This window comes from Apteryx rowi, unplaced genomic scaffold (assembly GCF_003343035.1).
Source record: "Apteryx rowi isolate R43461 unplaced genomic scaffold, aptRow1 scaffold_32, whole genome shotgun sequence".
Taxonomy (NCBI): Eukaryota; Metazoa; Chordata; class Aves; order Apterygiformes; family Apterygidae; genus Apteryx; species Apteryx rowi.
The window spans coordinates 1146489-1165689 of record NW_020449641.1 but is presented as its reverse complement, the minus strand read 5'-3'; the positions used below and the strand labels follow the sequence as shown (position 1 = coordinate 1165689).

Below are 19201 nucleotides of genomic sequence, written 5' to 3'. Positions count from 1 at the left end.
GTGCCAATGCTCAGTGCATCGTCCTACCTGCGGAGCTGCCCGTGTGCTCGGGTGCCTCCGGAGCTGCTTCAGGCACGCAGAGAGCTGTGAGCAGCTGCAGGGAAGAGCCGAGGTCGTCACACTCCTGTGGAGGAGATGCTGGGCTGCAGGAATGGCCCCATGCAGCAGCGACCGACCAGTGTTCTGCAGGGCTTCGGGCCCTGCCACGTGCCCTCCCGAAACTCCGATGCCTCCCGCCAGCACCCAGCCAGGGCCGGGGCAGAGGCAGCCCCCACTCACCTCGGCCGCAGTCAAGGCCTCCATGCTGCGGGCAGTCGGCGACCCCGACTAGGCAAGAGAGCAGAGAAGCCATGTGAGCAGCTGGTGGTGGGGGCCCTTTCCCAAAGCCCCGTGGCACTCGGGGCGCAGCGGAAACCCCCGGGACACTTACGGGAGCATCGAAGCCGACGGCCTTGACAAGGAGCCGAAGGGAGGGCAGGCAGCTGACCTGGGTCTCCTGGGCTCCTGGGCTTTGCCTGGGCACAGCGCAGGGACGAAGGCAGAGCTCGGTCACAGGCAGCCCCCTCTGCTCGCTGCCCCAACACCAGCCCCACACCCCCACGCCACGCTGGCACAGCAGAGCTTTGTGCGGCGCTGGCTGGCAGCACCACTCTGCAGCGCCCCCAGCCCCGCTGCCTCCGGGCCTCTTGCGTCCGGAAAGGGGCAGCGGCAGCTCGGGCTCCCCATCCACGCAAGCCAGGAGCTGTGGGGCCAGCTCCAGGGCGCTGGTGTTCGTTTGCCATGCCAAGGCAAAGCAGCTGCTGCCGCTCGGCCCCAGAGCTGCCCTGCGCAGGGGGCGTCCCTTTCCCCCACCTCCCGTGCTGCTGTGCTGCAGGCAGCTGCCCCGGCAGCTCTGCACTGCCTGCAGCCTTGACACCGCCGCAGGCAGGCTGAGTTCCCCGGCAGGGCTCACGTGAGCATGGTGTTCAGCCACTGCTCCTTCACCTCCTGTGACCTGCAGCGAGAAGGAGAAACAGCCTCAGAGCCCGCTCCTGCTGCTGCTGCTGCTGCTGGGGAGAGGCACAGGGCCCCAGACACAGCTGGCCCGCTTGGCACCTCTCCACACCACCATACACCAGAGCCCCCACTCGGTGTCCCCCCACAGTGTCGCTAGGCTGAGCAGAGCTGCAGGGTCGTGGCGGCAGTGGCGGGTGGCTTGTGCACGCCTGGAGGTGCCYGTGGGTGCGTCTGAAAGCCCAGCGGGGCCTCTGCTTTCTCTGCCGCAGCCGGGGCTGAGCCCCAGCAAGCCCGGAGAGGACTGAAGGCGAGCACGGTGCCCTGCACCCCCCCAGCCCTGGACGCGCTCCCAAGACTCACCGGAAGGTGACCACGCAGACCTTGGTGGTCCAGACCAGGACGAGGGAATTGGCACATTTGAGGCCAAAAACGTCCTCCTCATCTTCACAGCTGCACACCGTCTCGTCTTTCCCGCACAGCACCCAGAGGTCGCTGAGAGGCACCCGCTGCTTGAGCAGGAAGGTGGAACCACATCTGCCGGGAGGAAGAGCAGGGACCGCCTTGGAGGCTGTGTGCTGGGGGCAGCCGCAGCAGGCCTCCCGGGGAGAGCCGTGCGCTGGGGGCAGAGGCTCAGGGCAGCCAGCGCGGGGCTCGGGTGGCAGAAAGCAGCCTGCGTGCCAGCACGCACACAGGGCACTTTGCTTTGCAGCAGCGACTTCTCCAATGCTGGCGGGCGCTTGCTCAGGGGCTGCCGGTCAGGGTGGCAACACGCGGAGCCTGCCCCTTTCCGCTCACACCTCCCCGAATTAAAGGGCAAGGCTGTCCCTGCCCGCAGCGCAGGTGCACCCATGCAGGGGGCTGCAGGCCATATGGAGCACAAGTGGTCGTGGGGAGCAAAGGGCATGGAGCCCTGGGCGAGGCAGCGAGGAGAGGAGGAAGGCCTCCTTGCGGGCGACTGGATGCTAGAGGCTGTGAGCAGCAGGATTTGGCAGGATTGCTGTTCCTTGTCGAGAGGTGCTCTTGAGGAAGGAAGTAATGGGAAGAGCAGCCCCGAGGAGGCACTTTCTGCTCCGGTGGGAGCAGATGCGGKGAGCAGCGGTGCCTGGGGGCAGGTGGCAGAGGCGGTGGTGGGGGGAAGGACAGCTCTGGTTGCTCTTCTTACCTGAATCTGGCGATGGCGTCGGAGAAGAGCAGGAGGTGCCTGTCCCTCGTCCGCTGGTGCCGAGTCACCTGCACACGCTCGCTGAGCAGGAGCCAGGGGCTCCTGCGCGACACAAAGGCACCAAGCGGCACCGGGGGCCGGGAGGCTGCCCTGGGCACGAGCCCGAGGCCGGCGCGAGGAGCCGCGCGGCCAGGGTCCCCAGGCTGTGCCTGCGTGCCGGCAGCAGGGCCAGCAGCGCCCCGGGTGCCGCAGCAGTTGGCCTGTCCCATGGCGCCATGTGCAGGCAGAGGGCTGCGGTGCGTGCGTGCCCCGCGCCGGGCAGCGCCAGGCGCCGGTCAGGCCTGCGTCAAGGCAAGAGCGGTGCGCCTGTGCCGAGTAGTGCCGCTGGGCTGGGAGCCCGCGTCTCCCCCCTGCCCCGCACTGGCACAGCGCCGCACTGGGGCCGGGCGGGCGCTGGTGGCTGTGGCCACCCGGGTGCCACTGTGGCACATTGCGATGCGCCGGCCGGGTCGCGGGGCAGCGCCGGGGCGTGGGCTGCGGGCGCAAAGGGGAGCCTCCCCGCTGCCCGGCACCTCTGATGCCGCCACGGCATTGTCCCGTCTGCGGGGTGGGAGCGCAGCTGGTGGGGCCGGGCACCACTGCTGGCTCCCGCCATGCCCCCTTTTGCCAAAGAGTAACCTGACATTCTCTGAGTGAAATCACCAGGAAGTGAATGATTCCTCTATGTAATGGATGAGTTTTGGATGAATTCGTCAGGATGTAAGAACATGCAAAATAGCTGAAACTTGTCCATAATTTCCCTATAACAAGCCTGAGGATCAAATTCACTGCAAATAAAGTCCCCCAAAGGGTTAAGAAAATCAACAGGATAAGAGTGGTAAAAAAGAGGTTACAGGATACATTTTAAAACATAAAAGAGAAAAACAGATTTCTTGTTTTACAAAATAACATGAAATCCACATTCTCACATCAGGATCCTTTTTGCTGTTTAGTAGGTACTGCATCATTGCAGCTAGTGAATAAGTAAGGATGTACAGACCTGTGTGAACAAAATTAAAAGAAGTTCAAAGCCCACAGATGCCATCTTTTCAGAAATATCCAAGAAAAGCAGCAGCAAATATCTGGCTAAAACAGTAAAAGGCGATGCTAATGTTATTAGCTGAAGCAGTTTGTCATCTCAACCTGTATCAGTGATTTCTTCACATCATTCTCAAGGACTGCCAAGAATAAGGAAAGGACTGATGACAAGAAATTGATGGCAGAGCACTTTTAAGAGGAGCTGAATAAACAAGCTCCACCAGAGACTCCCACAGTTAAGCACCTGAAAGTGTGTGTCATACTAGCTTGTCACAAAAAGAAAAAAACAGTGACATTAAAGCCCAGGAAAGTTGCAAATAAAGAACAAATAACTAGGTAAATATTGAATGCTTGTGATGACCACATATAAAAATAATTTTTATTGATATAGGAGTAGGGAAAAGCCATCACAGGAAAAGTTATATTTAAATACAAAAACAAGGATACCTAAAAGATTACAACAATTAGTGAACTGATAGGTAAAAACCTCCAGGGTGTCACTGTAAGTGTGATACAGGAACTGGATGAGGCAAAGTTAAAGCAAGAAGAGAAGGTGACTGCCCATATTTTTCACCCTAAGAATAACCCCAAAAAGCATTACATGGCAAAAGTATTCCTTCTACAATCTTAAAATTGCACGGATTTAAGAAAACAATCTCCAACCTAAAATAGATCACATTGAAGTTATTTGATTTCTTTATCTGAAAAGATTACAGGTATTACAAGGCTTTTTGCTTAAGCATCTAGAACAAAATAAGCTGAACATGACACAGACTAATTGAAAGGTAAACAAGGAACCATATTCCCACATGTATTTATAAAGTGTTCACAGAGATCCGTTCTTGACTCTACATTCCTTAATGTGTTTTTCAATTACCCAAAACCATTAAGCTAAGAAAAACTAAAAATGTTATTTATAAAGCTTGTAAGTCTCACAAAGATTGAGAGAACAGTGCAACTTAAGAGGGCAGATCACTGACAGAGATGGCAAACATTGAGTAAGCTCAATACAAATACAGAAATATTGTGCTTCAGTGCAGCCAAATGTAAAGCCACACAACATATAAGGTACCTTGCCCCAAGGAAAGTGGGAAGACCTAGAGTTAGATGCAATATCCTGGGGCTCTGCACAAAGTGCAAGAAAGAGTCTTGGTACCAAACCTGCCTCAGTCACATACAGGCCAAGGATTAATGAGTCTCAGTCTGAGTGAACGATCAGAAGAGGAGTTGGAGGACACACATGCCTCAGCATGCCTGACCAAGGGATTATAAACACGTCCTAGAGAGAAGCCAGGGACAGACACACTCTGCAGCAGAACAGTGGGCACTTCCAAGGCAAAGAGTTTGACCTCAGAAGAGCCCCAGTCCTAGAATACGGCTCTGAGGATGGTATTCTCCCCCTCCAACCCATGATCCAGGAGTCTGAAATGACCTGGTCGGCTGTCCGTGTGTACAAGGCTAAGAATAGGTAAACTGCAGAGATGATCATTCTCAACTTAATGCACCAGCTCCAGGCACTGAGCTGACATAGCCAAATCATTTCAGCACAGAAAATCATAAGAACATTTGAGATAGGTCCTGACGTACTTAGGCTGGTTAGATCCAAAATGAAGCTGACTGACTTACCCAGCAGGAAGCGTTGAAAATGAGTCTTTCACTCTTGACACTTTCATCGCTACAATGGCTACGGATAGTGAACTTGGCAGATATGTACCTGGAACAATATAGGCAGAAATGTGGCTGTCTAACCCCAGTAAAAAAGCAATGCAAACCCCACAGTTTCCAGAAAAGCAATGTGTAGAGAAAGCTCAAAGGAAACGGGCACATGAAAGAAACGCACATTTTGACGGGATACAGGTGTATGGAGATACCAGTGGTGCAAAATCTGAAGCAGTTTTAAAATAGGAGAAGACCTGGAGACAAGTAAAGGGTGACAAGACTGCAATAATATACAACTACAGTGAACAAGCAAGCTAATGAATAAAGACTACAAGACTAACGTGAACAATTCCCCCTGGTCTTTGTTTTTAAATGATTTGTATGTAAAAGATAAAGAACAATTTAATTCTCTCAGCATTTTATGGAAAGGAAAATAGAAAACAAGGAAAAGGTCAAGTCAATACAAGAATCTCCTTCAAAATGAGGACTGGGATACACAGGAGTTTACAATGTCTATACTTCTAAACAAGCACTTTAAAAAAAGCTCAAGATATAAGCACTGACCTATAACTGAAATTTACTTTATATAATACAAATGATAAGCAATGCTTTCCTTTCTTTATTTCCTACCCCATCGGGTATCTCAGGGTGCTTTATCATCATGAACTAGATTTTAGGTTTGTCAAGGCAAAGGTATCTATTCCTACCTATGATGATAAGAAATTACACAGTGCTACAAGATTATTGATATTTAAAATGTATAATGGAGCAGACTTGGTAATGAAACAAGTATTAATACCCCTACATTTATATGCTAGGAATTTAAATGATAGTGAGCTGCAAAACATAAAAGGCAGAATCAGCCCAACTCAATAATATATTTTAATTACTGCACTCAGCTTGTAGCAATACATCATCTCAGATTAGTATAAGTGGAGCTGTACCAACCCGCATTACCTATATCCACCTGATATTTCCCATTATAAATCCTTTGCAGTCAGGTGATTACAAGTCCCCAGAGTCTTTAATCAGGGTGTGGAAATAAAGCAACAGGAGGTAGAAACCAAGGGAAGGCTGAGATAGAAGTAGCTGCATGTAAGTAACAGAGAAGCAGGATGACTTGTAACTACTACAAGATAAAACATCTTCTGACCAAGTCTGCAGTTGGGACTGGCAGTTCAGAGTCTTTAATTACACCATCAGTCCTGTTTTCTGTCCTCACAAGGTTTCTTTCAAGCAGGGCTATTTTCTCTGGAATGTCAGGTTTGACAGCTTGACTCAGCAGTCTAACTAAGCCTCCAAAAGTAGTTTGAATAAAAGATTTAGGCAAGATCTCTGTATTTAATTTTATGTATCTTAAGGGGAAGAAAATCAAGCCATAGCATAGAAACTTAATAATCCTCCATCACACAGTGCCTCCTATATCTCTAGCACAGTGGCACATATAGCAACCTTTTTGAAATATAGCACGAACTGCATTAAGTTGCTAACAGAAGAGATCTGTTTTGCTGAAGTAGCAATGCAACAATAAGTCCATGTACAAAGTGTGGTGGTGAGAAGTCCAGTTCATGTCCTTCTCCCCCATACAGGGAGGTTTTTCTTCTTGCTTTTCCTCTGCAAGGAGAGTTGGATAGATGATGGCAACTTGCACTGCAAGGCGCTAATATGAAAGAACAGGGGGACTGAGGGTTACACACTATTGTGTGGGAAGAAATTCCCTTCACAATTGATGTTACAGCATGAACTGTGCCCCAACAAGCCCTGTTAATCTGCCCTCTGTCTTTGCATCCCTCTCAGTCAGGTTCTTTATTGCTTTTCTGCTGACTCCCTGGGGCAGGGAGGGACACAGCCAACCAGAGCCACTCCATGTTTATCTGAATGTACTCTGGAAAAAAAACCTTCAGACGATGTTGCTTCCAGGACTGCCATTCAGCTGCCTGCCTTGGAGAAATCGTTTCTAGTATCTGCAGCAATTCTACTAGTATGACTTTCAAGAAAGATGGTAAGCATACTCTGCAGCTTTCAGTATTTGCCAATTACCTATAGATCAAAGGCTAAGGTGGGTGTCAGCCATTCAAGCTATATAGCAAATTAATATGCAAGAGATTAGCAGTTGCATCTGGCAAAGAAAATGCAGTCCTTTAGACATGAGTTTCTCAATCAGTCGTACCTGAAATAACTGCAGTACATGGACAGGTCCCCATACATAAGCAAGTTTGACCAAATTTTTATTTATTGTCCCAGTTATTATGTTATTGCTTGTGCATTACAGTAGCAATGTCCAGGATGGCCCTTTTCCTTCAAAAATGTTTGGTGGGCGTTGAGTTAAAAAAGGTTGAGAAATACTGCTTTAGATCAGAACTGTTGCTCCTCTTATATCTATTATGCTGTGAGCAATTTTACTGCTTGCATTAGTATTGCTAAGAGAGGTTTCAGAACTTCTGACATAAACTCTGACCACAGAAAACAATAGATGTTCTGTCACTTCTACATATTGTCACTGTCAGTTCCTCTACAGCATCTGCTTTTGTGGGACAGCTTGAATGAAGTTACGTGCAGAGAGTGGGGATGCCGAGCATGCAGGAGACAGGATGAGGCAGCAGTGCTGAACCTGGGGACATGGGGGGAGAGAAGCAGCACCCTCAAGGGCTGAGGAACTATTGTGCAAGTGGTGAAAAGTGGAGAGCAGGAGAAACAGCTTCTTCCAGACTCGTTTCCTTCACAAAAGATTTTTCTTCAGAACATCTTATAAACCATTTCACTAACGGGAAAATCCATTCAGTTTGTAGGGATTCTTGGGACATGTATTTGAAAGATCAGCTACCCATCCTCAAAACATCCCCTCTGAACCCGCTCTGCGAAGCCTTCAAATGCTTCTCTCAGACCGTCCTTTCACCTCAGCAATTTGCCCTTGCTCTTGTTTTTCTTGCATTTCACACCACTCCTTCCCGTCAGAACAGCCACATGCAGAAATTACCTCTAAGCGGCTCTAACAGGCTGTTAACATTTACACAGCAGTGCTGGAAACAACAGGAACAAGCACCTGAAAAGACCGTTCAGTAGTGCTTGGCAGTTCCCATGACAAGATGATCTCACCTAAACCTTCCATGGATTTATAACCAGTTTCAGCTGGATCAGTGCCCAGAAAGCACAAATTAGAAAAAACCTCAATGAATAAATAGAAAGAATCAATCCCTTCACTGACCTGTGAGCTTTGCAGGCTTTGTTACTAGGGCATGTGTCCCCATCTCTTCTATTAAATATTCATAGAAACAGCCAGATAATTTATTCTACTACTGAATTTGATGTTTCCTGTGTGCTTTCATGAGGAAAACCAGGAGACAAAACAGCATGAGAAGAAAATGTTGATTTGTATATTATAACTCCCGAAACTGTACAGCTCACAGACACAACGCAAGGCAAGAGAATGGTGTTTTTTTCCAGCATTTCAAGGCTGGTCTTGTCCACTTGTCTGTATAAAAATTGTCTGCAACAATGTGAAGGCCAGACTTCTTTTTCTACTAGTCCTTCCTACAGAGATTTAAATCCATTAAATACATGCAATTCACATACCCTGTTTTTACCATTCATTGCTCACCCATTTTAATCCATGTTCCAGGCTGAAAAGAATGTCATTAATTGTCACAAGCAAATTTCTCCTGCCCAGCAGACATCACTCCTCAAACATGCCGTCTGATCTGTACTAAGGCAAAATCTTCTAAACAATGTGTCACAACTGCATGACAAATTTCACAACTGTTTTTAATGAATACATGTTTTACCCCCAGAGATCCTTGTAATATTCAGTTTATGGATGCAGAAGAGATAACTGCATGACTACATGAGAAATGAAATCATAAACAGATATTGCAAACACTGGATTTTGAAAAATTAGCCTTATAAACATGAAAATCTCATCTACAATTGGTAACAAAAATGAAATTGCTTTTACTGACAGAATGAACCTGTAACTATGCAAAACAAGGGTCTAAAAAGTTTTAGAAGAACTGAAAAGCTTTTATCGTGTTTTCAAAAAAAGATTTTCTTTTTTAGTCAAACTTTCAAAAACTCTATACTTCAACCTGAGGCTGAGCAACAGCATAGAAATGGTGAACCAAAAGGTTGAAATAGCAAGAAAAAAACACTTGTCAGCTAAGCATTGTAACAAAGTTTTATGCCTCCCTTATTGTAGGTCTCAGTATAATTGTATTAAAACAAGCAGTACTAGCTGCACATGTAGGAAGGTAGCATCCTAGCATGTTTTAATTTCAAACTAACTGAACTATTCCACATGTCAGGCTGAATTTATTTTTAAAGTTCAGTGAAAGGTGGACAGCAGCATCCAGTACCAAAGACTGCTTTTCCCAGGCTAAAGCTCCGTTCAGACCCTAGTATGCAAAAGGTCAAGTCTTTAATTATGAGACACATGCTACCACAGCACTGTGTCAGTGCCCGGGCAGTCCCTGCTCTATGAACAAACTCAGATTACATAGCAACTTCATCTCTTGTCTCAGGCATTGGTCTCTGATGCAGAAATCTGATGCTGTCGTGAAGAGACAGAGAATAGCAAGATAATCTTCTGGCTAGAGCAACACAAAACCACTTTGAGAGCTGGGTTCTCACCCTGAATGCCTGTGTAAGGCCAGGCAAGTCACAGTCCCTAACCTTCAGATGTAGCTCATGGCTAATTATATGTTCACTTAATGGAATCTCTTCAGAAAACAAAGCTCAGGTCTGAAGATGCATAAAGTACTCATAGTACTCAAGTACATAGTACTCAAGGCTATAAAGAAAACATGGGCAACCATTCCCAAGAGCAATGCCCATCCAGTCCTATGGGGATCATGTGAATAACGGTGTGTGAACAAACAGTAATGAAATTTTAGCATGCCTCATAATGCAAATCTACAAAAAAACTAACTTAAGGCCGTGAACGATCTTAAATGCAGAATTCCCTAACACTTGAAAATTCCACTATGCATACGTAACAAAGCAGGTATTTATAACGCAATATGCAATCAAACAGGTATCAGTGGGGAGTGACAGATGTTGCTACATATAAACAGACATGGGAAAAATTGAGCAATAATCCTGGTAAAGAGGTGTTAAATTACACTCCCTGTGACCTGTCCTTAACACAAAATCATCTCTTCAACTTCTGTGCTTACAGGCTAACCCACTAAGGAGTCAATGGTCAATACTGACCTTTCAGAAAGAGAAGACGGAAAGGTAGTTTTCTGTCTTTGTTCATTGCACACTTTGGGCTGAGCTGTGAGGACATCTTCTGCCATTCAGATTCAAGGAAGAGAGGGCTTTCTTTGATCTAATGATGGTGGTGTTCAGGGAGAATTATTTGGGTGACCTCTGTCTCAGTCTTCCTCTGTCAGACACAGCTTAAAGATCAAAGGCAAGTAATTTTCAGTTCTAACTGATTTTTCCCCCACAGAAGCTCACATACAAAACTGTACAAAACCCACCAACAAGCTAAACTGATGAACAATAGCCAGAATTTTTCTATTTAGCATTTCCTGTTTTTTTGTTTTTGTTTTACTTATAGCAAAGTTCTCCCCTTTCCCTTGGCAGTACTTAACAGCGGATAAAAGAAAGAAGCAGGGTAAATGGAACTAATGTTCTACTTCCAAGCCTAATGGATGCAATTCCCACAATGCAAACTTTATAATTACTTTTTTTTCCCAACATCTGGGCCTGGTCTGATGCCACTATCTCACCTAGAGAAAATCAGGATTAATGCAAGACATAGTAATTTATTTGGCAGCTTCCCCAGTGCCCTGCATTCCCTTCTGTGGGAGACGTTTAAACACAGAGAGAATATGGACCTCTTATCTTGATCAGAGGGCAGAAGAATGTGAATTCCACAGTGAATAATATCCATGTACCTACTCAGAGAGACACCTCAGAGATACTGTGCTTTCACAAAGTCCCCAAGAATTAAGAACATTGTATTGCAGCACTAGAATTTCAATGTTAGCGTACAGCAGTTTCTTCTCATCCTCAACCAGTCTAATATTCATGGTAAATTAACATGCAACAAACTCCAGAGTACCACGGTGAAACTGGTACATTTAAAGCTCCCTCTGTGCTCTGCTACTTACAGCAACACTTGCAATGCAGACAACAGCCCTTTCAGGGATCTTTGCTGCCCTTTGCTTGGTTCGTCGGAAGATGCACTGCTGAAATACAAAAAGTGGAGACTTTTTTTTTTTCCTGCAGAATTCATACTTAATCTATACTGAACTAAACAGCCTTCTCTGTAGCTGCCACTCATGTTTTTCCTGAGCAGACTGAACGGTGTCCAGAACCAGCTTCCCTACAGCATCATGCCAAATGCATGCATTACCACTAGACAACTAGATTTAAACAGCGAATTCCTGCAAAGATGTGTCCTTTTCTGTCATGACTCAGGCCAATGCCACAACGGTCTCAAAGACCAGCAAGCCTGGAATCCTATGCATGTCTAACTGCATGTACCATAATTCAATAGTGATCTTAAAACATATAACATCATTTTAAAAGTGCAATATGGTCTGCATTTCTATATGACATAGTTTGCTGTCCACGAGTGCTGAAGTTAATGATACCCTAATGATCCATGGAGGGTGGTTGCTATGATATTTTACCTGCCTAAAATTACTCAAGAGTAGGCTGAGTGAAGCTACCTTCCTTATATGACAAACTGCAATCATCTATAGTTTGCAGGTGTCAAACCGAGATAAATTTAAAAGGCAGAGTGCATGCTTATGTGACTGTGTCACTGGAATAAACATTTTCATAGTATTCCAAAAAGTTCTTTCAAAAAGGAGTACAATCCAAAACAGTCCAAAGTTTTACTTCAAAATATTTGCAAACTATAGAAGACATTCTCCACTTTTAATTGTATGACTTTACCTTGTAGTGCTGGAATAACGCCTTTTGTGGAATTATTTGCTCTGTAATACTCCTTAAAATGTATTCCACGTAGAATATCATCATATCACTAGTTGAGCCCAGAATATACTCATATTATTAGCTCATCCTCTGTCTCATCTGTTGTATTCCATAAACTATTTAGGGAAAGGGCTACAATTGTATTATTGTTATTTCTTTAAAATTAGAATCTCACTCTTCAGGACGGGAAATAAGTAGTTCCTGGAGTGTTAGCTAAAAATCCCTTAGTCTGAGATTTGTTCACAGATATTAGGACAAGTTCATAAGTTTTTCACTAAGAGAAAAAAAAGGTGACAAACTCAGCTGAAATATTATTCCAAATTAATCCAATTAATTAGGAATTTTCTAGGGTGATGATCTGAATGGACATAGTTTCAGATAACCCCTCTCAGAATTTTATGAAAGAAAACTTTCTTTTTTTACTACTAAATCTTTTATTCAAGAAAACCTAAAGAAAACATTTTAGTTCAGACATTGAACTTCAACTGGAATACTCTGGTTTATTGAGGCATTTTGAGTCACTGGCTTATTGAGGCATTTTGAATCACTGCAATATTAAAATGTGTTTTTCTGCTGCAATTTACTGCTGTGTGGGAACCATAATGCTCAAGAAACAGCAGAGGGAGGATATAGCCTCAGAAAACTCCCCAGAGAAAACTGGCACTCCAGGAAGGAAAGAAGGAAGGAAGGAAGGGAGATGTTGGAATAGGGTCACCCTCATCTCTATATCTTCTATCATTAAAACCAGGAAGGGACATCAGTGTTAAGTGTGTCTTGGGACTGTGTCTCACTCTTTTTACCTCATCTTTTCCAGTCAATAATCCAATTTACAGCCTTCGTACTTTCATAAAGTAACAAATCCAAATAAAATGGTGTTGCCTTTAAGCATCTGTGAACCAAGACAAGTTTAGGAATACATGTTTTTCAACCTGCTGCAGTCATCAGCTTGGGAACTGATAGCATCAAGAAAACAAGTCTTACCCAGCCTTAGTGTTTATAATAACCATCAAGGTACTTAATTAAATATGGAATGGTACTAGAAGAAGGACAGAATCCCGTTCAGCATATCTTTTCAGTTTGACAGAGTACCATTCATACGTGTTTCCTGAGTTTTTGCTTCCCATACTCCACATATCCCTAGATTCTTACTGAGATTGTGTCAAAGCTGCATTAAAGAGAAGTAAATTACACTAACAGATTCTCTCCTAATGACAGACCTCTTGCCATGTCATCAAAGAAAACTAAGTTAGTTTGACATTATTTGGCGACTCCTGACTTGTCTGTTTTCCTCCTAGTGCTTCCAATTTGATTATTTTTGCCAGGATTTTCTGAGAAGTGCAATGAGGCTGGCTGATTTATAACTCTCCAACTTCTCCTACCTTTTGAAGACAGGCAAATGTTTGACCTTTTCCCATCCTCCACAGGTTGTCATAGATAATTGCTAATTGCTCTGATGTTGAGAGTGTTCTCTAAGCACCCTAGGATGAATCAGCCCAACAAATTCAAAAGCATCAAACTTATCTAATTATTTTCTAACCTCTTCTTCCTAATCTAGACAGAAATTTTCCATGAATGTCACTGTTATTAAATGTATTAGCCTCCAGATCACCATTGCCATTTTTATGGACAACCAAAGCCAAAGAAGGCATTAAATTGTCAATTTTCCAGAGAGCTTTCCTGATATACTGCAGCTGCAAGAAACCAGCACTTCCCTTGGTCCTCATTTTACTACCAAAATACAGAATTTCTGCTCTTTATTACTCGCAATACTTACTTACAAAGCAAATGCTTTGTATACAAACTTTAAATATTTACTGACTGAGCAAATTTTCCAAGGAACACATCAAGAAGTTCTGTATCTCAGAATTTTCATCTCATCTTGATATTCACTGGCAAACTCTTTAAGGAATGAGACAGTGCAGAAGCATTCACTGTAAATTATACTTCTGACACTGTGCAGACACTGGAATATGTTTCTTAAGGCTCAAGAAACAAGGGCAAGAAATGTTTCCCTGCTAACGTGGAATCTTTATTAAATAACTCCACTCTATCCTATTTCTAGTCCTTGTCCTTCTCTCAGTCTTTTATAGGAGCCACATTTGTCTCACTGTTAAAGGGGTAGGAAAGGCCCACTTTTTCCTGCGGATGGGCCACAGTGCAGGGTGGAAATGTCTGAGCAAGAGCTTTGCAGGAGTCAGCTCAGAGCTTGGACAGGAGCTCACCACAGAAAGGCAGGGTCCTGCCCAGGCTAATCCACCCCACGGAGAACCAGGGCAAGCTCCCTGCTCCGAGCTCAGCACTGCTGAGCTGGACTGCTTCTGCCACATGTGGAAGGCCATTTACAGCCAGGTCAAACATCTTGGCACTGAACATGCATCCTAATTTCCTAGTACAGCTAAGCAGCCACCCTTTGCCTACTGCCCAACAGGAATATTCGATACAAGTGCTTGAATATTTTTTTCAGTGTACTCTCTCCTGCCACCGAAGTGATGCATTTTATGTATTCCTCCTGTTCCATTACAGTCATACATTTCCGTACTCACAAGTCATGACATTTATTATCACATTTTGTCATTGATACAGAAGGAAGGTAACATTGGTCCATTATAGGTTCAGAAGCCAGACAACAAGAAGAAAAATAACCAAAGCTACTAAAGATTTGCTCCGTCCTCACATCTCCTTACTGCTTTATCTGTCTCCAAGCTGATACTGTGAAAATTTAACTTCTTACTATCTCTAAGTAAGGCTTACTGCAAAGGCTTATCTTACTCATCTTTCTCCTTTCCTTAGAATTCTTCTTTTTTATTCTCACCAGACAAAAAGAAAAAAGGACTGCTAGGCCAAGTTATGTTTAATAAGATCTCTGCAGTAATGAGCGATATATTACTCTTAACCTCCTACCCCCCAGAGAAAATATTCTCGCCTCTGCTGAGTAAATATCTGTGAATTTGAAAAATATTTTATATGCTAATTTCAGGAAAATCATATTTTAACAAAGTTAAAACTCTTACAGAAAACACTGATATTTTCTCTTAATAGAAAACCTTTTATTTCCACCTGATTTTGGAAAAACGCAAACTGACCTACATGTGTTGCTTTATTATAACTTACAGTTATATTTATAGTTATTATAGTTTTATCTCCCCAACTGCCCTTAGAGCAAAGACACAATTAACTTTTTCTCGTTTTTAAAAATTTGGCCTCAATTTAATAAATAAGAACACAGCATTTCACACGTGCTGACCCAAGCTACTCCAGAGACAGAGTTGTGCAGCCACCTTCACCAGAGGACTCCTATGGGTTCATAGTGGCTTTGCAAAATGCATTGGAGAGGGAGATAAATAAGCTGGTGTTTTAAGGCTCTGAGCCTCTCCAAGTGCTATCTGAACAGCTTGAACTTTGCTACTCTGCATTTTATACCTTTTCCTTTACAGTCAGATCTTCCACTGCATCGCTGAGCAGTTGCATGGTGCTGCTCTGGGGAGTTGCAGAGGAAGAGCCTGGCAGTGAAGGGTGGTCAGAGTGACAAAGGACAAACCAAAGAGTTTTTTACCTGAAAAAACCTGTGTGTTAAAGCCTGACCATCTTCCCATATTTGTAAACTAAAATGAACTTCCAGTTTGCTTCCTCTTCCAGGAAAATAGTCTGATCTAATCCCGGGTCAGTGAGTTCCCCTCCCTACAACACCATGCTCCTTGACTGGCCACTCGGGCCAGCTCCCTATCATTCTTAGAAGTTCTGTCTACAATGACTGAGCAAAGCCTGAGAAATACCATAGAAGCAATAAACAAAAGCAGAGAGAGGAATGAAGGATATGGTGGAGATCTCCAAGACACCCCCTTCCCTTAAGACTAGCAGCCCTGGAGGGACACTGCTCCGCAGCCTGACAGAGGAGCACCAGGGAGCCCCAAGGCAGCAGCAGTTAGTTTGGAACATGCGAGTCACAGATTGGCTGCCTTTACTCTCAGCTTGGTTGGCCTTCTGTGGCAACATCAGCCAGGTTTTAAAAGGCCCATAAGCTCAAAAAGAGCAGCTTTTATTAGAACACGAACTACAGTGAATCACTTTTAAAACAGATCAGGAGAAAAGAGAAATAAAGACTTTGAAAAGCATTCCTCCTCTTCCCCACCTGCTGCACCCTGGCAACTCATGGCTGCTCCCAAGGTAATACCTGGGCCCATCATCTTCCTGCTGTGAGCCTCCTGCTGATGTCCTGCTGCCACACCTCATGTGCAGGGCTATCCTCTCCCTCAGCATCTGCACACAAAGGAATTATTAAAAAAAAAAAATTATAAAGCTGCAGTGAGCACTTCCTATGACAAATACACATTAGCACAATCACACATGAACAACCTACCCACATACAATGCATGATTTTCCTCTGAAGTGCCTTGCACATCTCCTCTTGAGCAACATCAGATCTCTGGACAAGTAGTAGTTACGTCCATTGCTTTGAGTTACATTATTCCCACGGGTTTAGGCAACTCAACCTGCTGCAGCTGTGTATGGGCCTTCCTGGGCAAGCATCCTTCTTAGGTCTGTTAATGAGCTCCCCTTCTAAAAGGATGTCTGGGGTAGTGTTTGATCATTAGGAGTGACAGCATCACGTAGTTATGACGTTAATCCTTGTAATACTACTGCTGTTTGCAGCTTCATTTTTAAGAAGCACTGATAGCTCCAGTGTCCCCAAATCACAGCGCTTTCTGCTTTGCCTTATCTATCTGTGTGCACATGCTAATCTGCAGAGACTTTGACATCAGTTTTTAACAGGGAAAACTGTCAAATAAAATGTCAGGATGTGATGTTCCATATTTCACTAGTGCTGTTTTGCCATTTAATTTAATAACAGCTAAATATCAAGTGCTTTACTATTTTGATGCCATGTTCCATCAGCTATTGAATTAGAAATAATGAGACAGGTCTAAACTTGTGATTCATTGTAAGCTGCCTAAACACATCTCAGTCACACAGTGGCCAAAATCTAGTGATGACTGATTTAACAGATGATGGTCTGGTTAGCTGTCGTATCCTCTCTCACCAAGACAGGAATATTAATGAAGTATCCTTCATTACTCACTTGTGTTCACTTGCGTTTTATAATTCTTTTCCAGACAATATAAATAAATTTGTATTTGCTGTGGGAACCAATTTTTTCCTTTTCTGCTATTATAGACTTTTTCATTGCATTTGACCAGTACTTTGTGTACGTGACAAGCCTTTGTAGCTTCAGCTATACCACTTAACTTCAGAGGCAATTGCAAGACCTCTCTAGTGTTTTCCATGTATATTTTTCAATATTTAGTCAACTCTCTAATTCTAGCAGGCTCCTCAATCCAAATTGTTCCATGAAGGATTTTCTTGCACCTGCAGTAGCAACTGCCCAGTGCTGATCCTGACAGGAGTCAATCCTGGGGTAAACACTTGATCTGTTAGAAAGGGCTTTTTAAAAATTAACTTGGCAGTATTTTAAAACATTAGGAGTATCTTCCCTAAAAGAAATCTTCTGTCAGTATCTTCACCCCATAAGAGAGTTTCAGCCTGCATCCTTTCTCAGTCCTACTCTCACCAAATATCCTCTGGCAAATTTAAAGATGCCTTATAAATATTTTGCTGGTTCAAATCTTGTAATTCACAGTGAACTGTAAATCAACCATAAATAAGGCCATTTGACAATTTTTCCTTCATATCTTTTATTAGTGACCATCAACAAAAAATTGATTGAAATGTTATGAGTTATGACAGTAATATATAGAGGAAGAATTTTGCAGATATGTTTTTCCAAACTCTGTTGCTTTTGACAATAGGATCACTCAGAGCTAATGAATTCATTTTTGAAGTCTGCCAGCCAATTTTATCAACATCTGCTCACCAGATGGTTCTAACTCTGCCAGGCCAGCCAGCAAGCACATGGTGCCTTCGCAGCTAAGAGGAATGTTGTGCTGCAGACCAAAAGAACAATTACAAGAAAAAAAGAGATCATCTTCAAGAGTAGGTAATAAGGTCTGAACAAAATCATCTGATGTAGACAAAGGTGACTTTTGGAGTAGTCCTGGGATAGACAGAAATTAATATCTGAGCCAGAAAAAAAAAGCTTTATGGATTCAAGACGGATGTTTATGAAAGCAAATAGGATTGCTTAATAGGTGGTCTGTGACATCCTGCAGCCTAGCGTGGAATAGCACAAACCCTGTATGGGTGGGGCTGCAACGTACCCCCCAAAATGGGCTCTGTGTTGATCTTTGTCACTCCCTCAGGGAGCTGGAAGGTGAATGCCCGCAGCAGGTTGGCAAAGAAAATGAAGAGCTCAGTCCTTGCTAGATGCTCCCCCAAACATACACGGTGCCCTGCAGAAGGGAGAAGGGGAAGATGGTGAGCACCCAGGAATTTTCTATTTGCACAGATCACCCTGACCTCAAAAGGAATCTTATTCATTCTCACCACAAAACAAAGGTACTTTTGCTGAGTCTGGAATTTCTTTTGGACTTAATGCAATCAATGACATACAACTTCCTGTAATTCTACCTTTAAAAACCCTATCTACCACTATAGATAAATGTGCCCCTTCTGCTCTGAGTTTCACTTCAATTACCTCAAAAATCTCATCTTTATCTGATTGAGAACTTTAAAGCGATTCATTCAATCATGTAAATGAAGGATAAGGACATGTTCTTCCTGAGAGATGCCATGCTCCAGTTTCATATGCATGAAGCATCAGCACAGCTGCTTTCAAATGCTTTCCAAATGTATGCCTAGGATTGAAACATATGCCCAAAATCAATAACTGTAATCATTAGCAGAGAATTTCCTTCCAAAAATAGGACAAGTTAGATGTATACATTATTCAGTATGTCTCTGTTTTTTCATGCTATTATTTGCTCGGAAGAACAGGTGTTTACAGTTGGACTGGGAAATATTGCTGAAAATTATTGTGTTGATTTTATCACTGTTTTCCACAAAGGAGGTTTAAAATAAACAACCAATAGGTTTTTAATAGACATCTTAATTCCACAGTCCCAATGCAAACCATTAACATTTGTGCTGTTAGTCCATTTACCTACTGAGAATGGTAAAAAGGCTTCTTGGCTCACAAAGTCTCCATCCTTATCCAAGAAATGACCAGGGTTGAACTGTCGAGGTGTTTCCCACTGCTCTGGATCATACAAAGAAGAAGCAATATTTGGAAAAACAATGCTGCCCTGAAAGAAAAAAAAAACACTCACTTAGTTCTGGTTGTCAATCTTCCTCCAGCAGCCAGAAAGCAAAAGGTGATACCAGTGTTAGTCCCTGTTCGCTTTCAGTATTTGGTGTTGTATGACAATACCAGTAGAAAGTGAGGAATTGTGAGGAGCATGAAGTCTTTTT

The 19201-nt window shown here is 43.8% G+C and overlaps 2 protein-coding genes and 1 long non-coding RNA gene across 3 annotated transcripts in view; all 3 read right to left on the bottom strand.

The window, feature by feature from the left end:
- Nucleotides 1-2813, bottom strand: part of LOC112968567 — a 6895-nt gene extending 4082 nt beyond the window's left edge. The window contains exons 1-6 of the mRNA XM_026070997.1: nt 2731-2813; nt 2159-2260; nt 1357-1530; nt 985-994; nt 431-515; nt 28-327 (exon numbers count right to left, since the gene is read on the bottom strand). Coding sequence (XP_025926782.1) covers nt 28-327; nt 431-515; nt 985-994; nt 1357-1530; nt 2159-2260; nt 2731-2813 — 754 coding nt within the window. The remainder of the gene's footprint in view (nt 1-27; nt 328-430; nt 516-984; nt 995-1356; nt 1531-2158; nt 2261-2730) is intronic.
- A 7297-nt stretch (nt 2814-10110) lies between these two features.
- On the bottom strand, nt 10111-16462 carry LOC112968522. The gene is made up of 4 exons (XR_003254372.1): nt 16197-16462; nt 16011-16096; nt 11008-11085; nt 10111-10287 (listed from the first exon to the last, which is right to left on the bottom strand). It is a non-coding gene; the product is annotated as an uncharacterized LOC112968522 (long non-coding RNA).
- Nucleotides 16463-17395: 933 nt separating this feature from the next.
- LOC112968566 overlaps nt 17396-19201 on the bottom strand; it is a 33588-nt gene continuing 31782 nt past the window's right edge. Inside the window, exons 19-20 of the mRNA XM_026070996.1 lie at nt 18894-19035; nt 17396-18183 (exon numbers count right to left, since the gene is read on the bottom strand). Of these exons, the coding sequence (XP_025926781.1) occupies nt 18005-18183; nt 18894-19035 (321 nt within the window). The 3' untranslated portion in view covers nt 17396-18004. The remainder of the gene's footprint in view (nt 18184-18893; nt 19036-19201) is intronic.